Source organism: Asparagus officinalis, chromosome 4, assembly GCF_001876935.1.
Source record: "Asparagus officinalis chromosome 4, Aspof.V1, whole genome shotgun sequence".
Classification (NCBI taxonomy): Eukaryota; Viridiplantae; Streptophyta; class Magnoliopsida; order Asparagales; family Asparagaceae; genus Asparagus; species Asparagus officinalis.
The window spans coordinates 38,364,979-38,367,703 of record NC_033797.1 but is presented as its reverse complement, the minus strand read 5'-3'; the positions used below and the strand labels follow the sequence as shown (position 1 = coordinate 38,367,703).

Sequence of the window (2,725 nt, the reverse complement as noted above, 5' to 3'; positions counted from 1 at the left end):
CGGTGACGGCGGACTTTGGGGTGAGGAGGTGGCGGGGGATTCGGCCAGGGGGGAATTAGGTTTGGATTTTGGGGAGAGAGACGACCAGAGAGAGCTATTGTTCATCCAATCCGACACGCCCTTCTTCAACATTGGTTCGTAACGTTTCGGGTGTCGGATCCGGATCGGATATGCCCGTCGGGGAACAGAGACCCCCGGTCTGTTGACGAAGAAATCGGAGTCGAGATGTGAATTACGGGAGTGACCCCCAACGTTGATATTTGGACAAATTTTCAAAATAGATCCTATTATTATTTTATTTTAACCGAGACCCCTTTAAGATTTAATTGTCATTTTCGACCCTGGCTGAAACTGGGTCGAAAATGGCAAATAAAGTTAGAAAACTTCACCAGATTTAAAATCCCGTGAAGCTTAGTGTCTGACTAATCACACTAATGAAGTTACAGAAAAAATACACCACAACTTCACGGGATTTCAAATCCCATAAAGTTACAGTCCTATTTTTACAGAGAGCCCCTCTGCAACTTCACGGGATTTCAAATCCTGTGAAGTTTGGTTGTAGTTTCAAATGGCTTTGTCTATTTCGTGATTAGTCTGAGTAATTTATCGACTAAACTTCATGGGATTTTAAATCCTGTGAAGTTTTCAAACTTTATTCACCATTTTCGACCTGATCTTAGCCAGGCGGCTAAAACCAGGTCGAAAATGGTAATTAAATTTCAAAGAGATTGATTTTTTAAAAATAAATTTCTAATAGGGTCTATTTTAAAATTTTGTCCTTGATATTTTGTATCAACTTTTAATCCGTGGCACAAAGCTTGCAAATAGCTGAACCAAGCTTTAATTGAAGGAGAAATTTTCAAATAAACATTTTTTTTAATATGAGGGAAATAGATATTTTTTTAAAAAAATTAGCAGTTTGGACCTTTTTTTGGCCAGTTCATCACTATTGGCCAAAAAGAGATCGAAATCACAAAAAGAAGGTTCGTAATTACACGGGACTACTAGTCCAGTGTAATTATGAAGCACTAATTAAGCGCCAAAATTACACGAGACTTGTAGTCCAGTGTAATCTCCGCCCATTAACTTCTATGACCCTCTCTCTCTCTCTTCCTCATCTTTACTTTTCTCTCTCTCTCTCTCTTCCTCATCTTTACGACCCTCTCTCTCTCTCTCTCTCTTTCTCTCTCTCTCTCTCTCTCTCTCTCTCTCTACGTGCATAATCTCTCTCACCTCCCTCTCACTCACAACAGTCTCCACATTGTCTCCCTCTCTTTGATTGCATGCACCACAGGCCACCGCTGTCCGTTGACTGTACTTGATTCCACTGTCGGTGTAGCCTCCGTCGCCGCCGCCGAGTTCGACTTGTACATAAAACACAGGGCTACTAATTAGGTTTGGATTTTTACAAGAAATACACATGCACATAAAACGTGCACAAGAACTGCCCAAGAAATGCACTGGACTACTAGTCCTGTTTATTTTGATTTTGGCCTAGAAGTTCCTAGGATATGCACGCACGAGACTAATAGTCTCGTGCATTTCCTGGGCCGCGCCCAAAGCTTCTGCTTAAAACACGGGACTGCTAGTCCCGTGTTTTAAGTAGAAACTTATTGGGCAGCGCCTGAAGTTTTTGCTTAAAATATGTGACTTAAACATGATTAACAGCCACTAATTACATGGGACTACTAGTCTCGTGTAATTAAAAAACCACTTTCAACAAAAGCGATCGTTTTCTACCCACGTGGGCAAAAAATGGTCGAAATTGCCAATATTTTTAGGAAGAGGTTGATTTTGCTTATTTTGTTTAAAAAACGTTTCATTTTAAAAATTACTCCTTAATTGAATTTGTTAGGTAAATTTCTTTTTGTCTTAAAACAGTTTGGTATGAACAAACTCAGTTTAGAATTAAATTGGTTTATCTTAACATTTTCCAAACCGACAAAAATACAACTACAAAGATAGGAAATGCAATTATAGATTTGTATTTCCTATGTTTAGTTTCTTAATTTTAAAAAAGTAATTATATTTACAATTTATGAGAAAATCTATAGCAAATACTGCAGCCAAAATTTTGAGGAAATATTGCAGCCGATTTAAAGGGATTGAGAGATGCAACTTCTTAAAAGAAAATTTAAGATTAAAAAATAAGCGCTACTTAATCATGTAACAGTTTTCTAATTCAAATCTCAAGAAAATCATGTGTCTTTTGCACTATTTTCTCAACAAAATACTGGATTTGCACTGAAAATATACTTTTCACAATATAATGGTAAATAACGTAAACAATATAACCGAAGTTGATTTCTTACAATAAATGTTACATGCAATATTCACTGCTGCAAATATTATATGCTTCAATTTATTTTTGTAGGAAACCAAACAACTTATTAAAAAGGGTCCTCAAATGCCTAGCGTGATTTTTCACATGATAGTTGGATAAAAAGAAATCTCTTTGCAAATTCTTCAATTTGATCGTTTGAAGTTTTAAATTTTCCTCACGTCTATGTTAGAAAGTAAACATGGTACATTCTTATATATTCTACTAAAATGGCTTGTGGATATGACTAATCTATCTTAATTTGGTTAATAAAATTAATCAACTCATAATCAGGCTTGGAGGGGGGCGATAAGGGATTCGAGGGTGACGAAATGAGATCCACCATCATGGAGTGAGGAGTCGATTAGGGTTTAGGGTAAATCAAACGTTATGAGAGGGGCCGGG

The 2,725-nt window shown here is 37.0% G+C and overlaps 1 protein-coding gene across 1 annotated transcript in view; it reads right to left on the bottom strand.

The window, feature by feature from the left end:
• Nucleotides 1-232, bottom strand: part of LOC109837220 (TBC1 domain family member 13-like) — a 7,555-nt gene extending 7,323 nt beyond the window's left edge. The window contains exon 1 of the mRNA XM_020405371.1: nucleotides 1-232. This exon is cut by the window's left edge and continues 63 nt beyond it. Within this exon, the coding sequence (XP_020260960.1) occupies nucleotides 1-132 (132 nt within the window). The 5' untranslated portion in view covers nucleotides 133-232.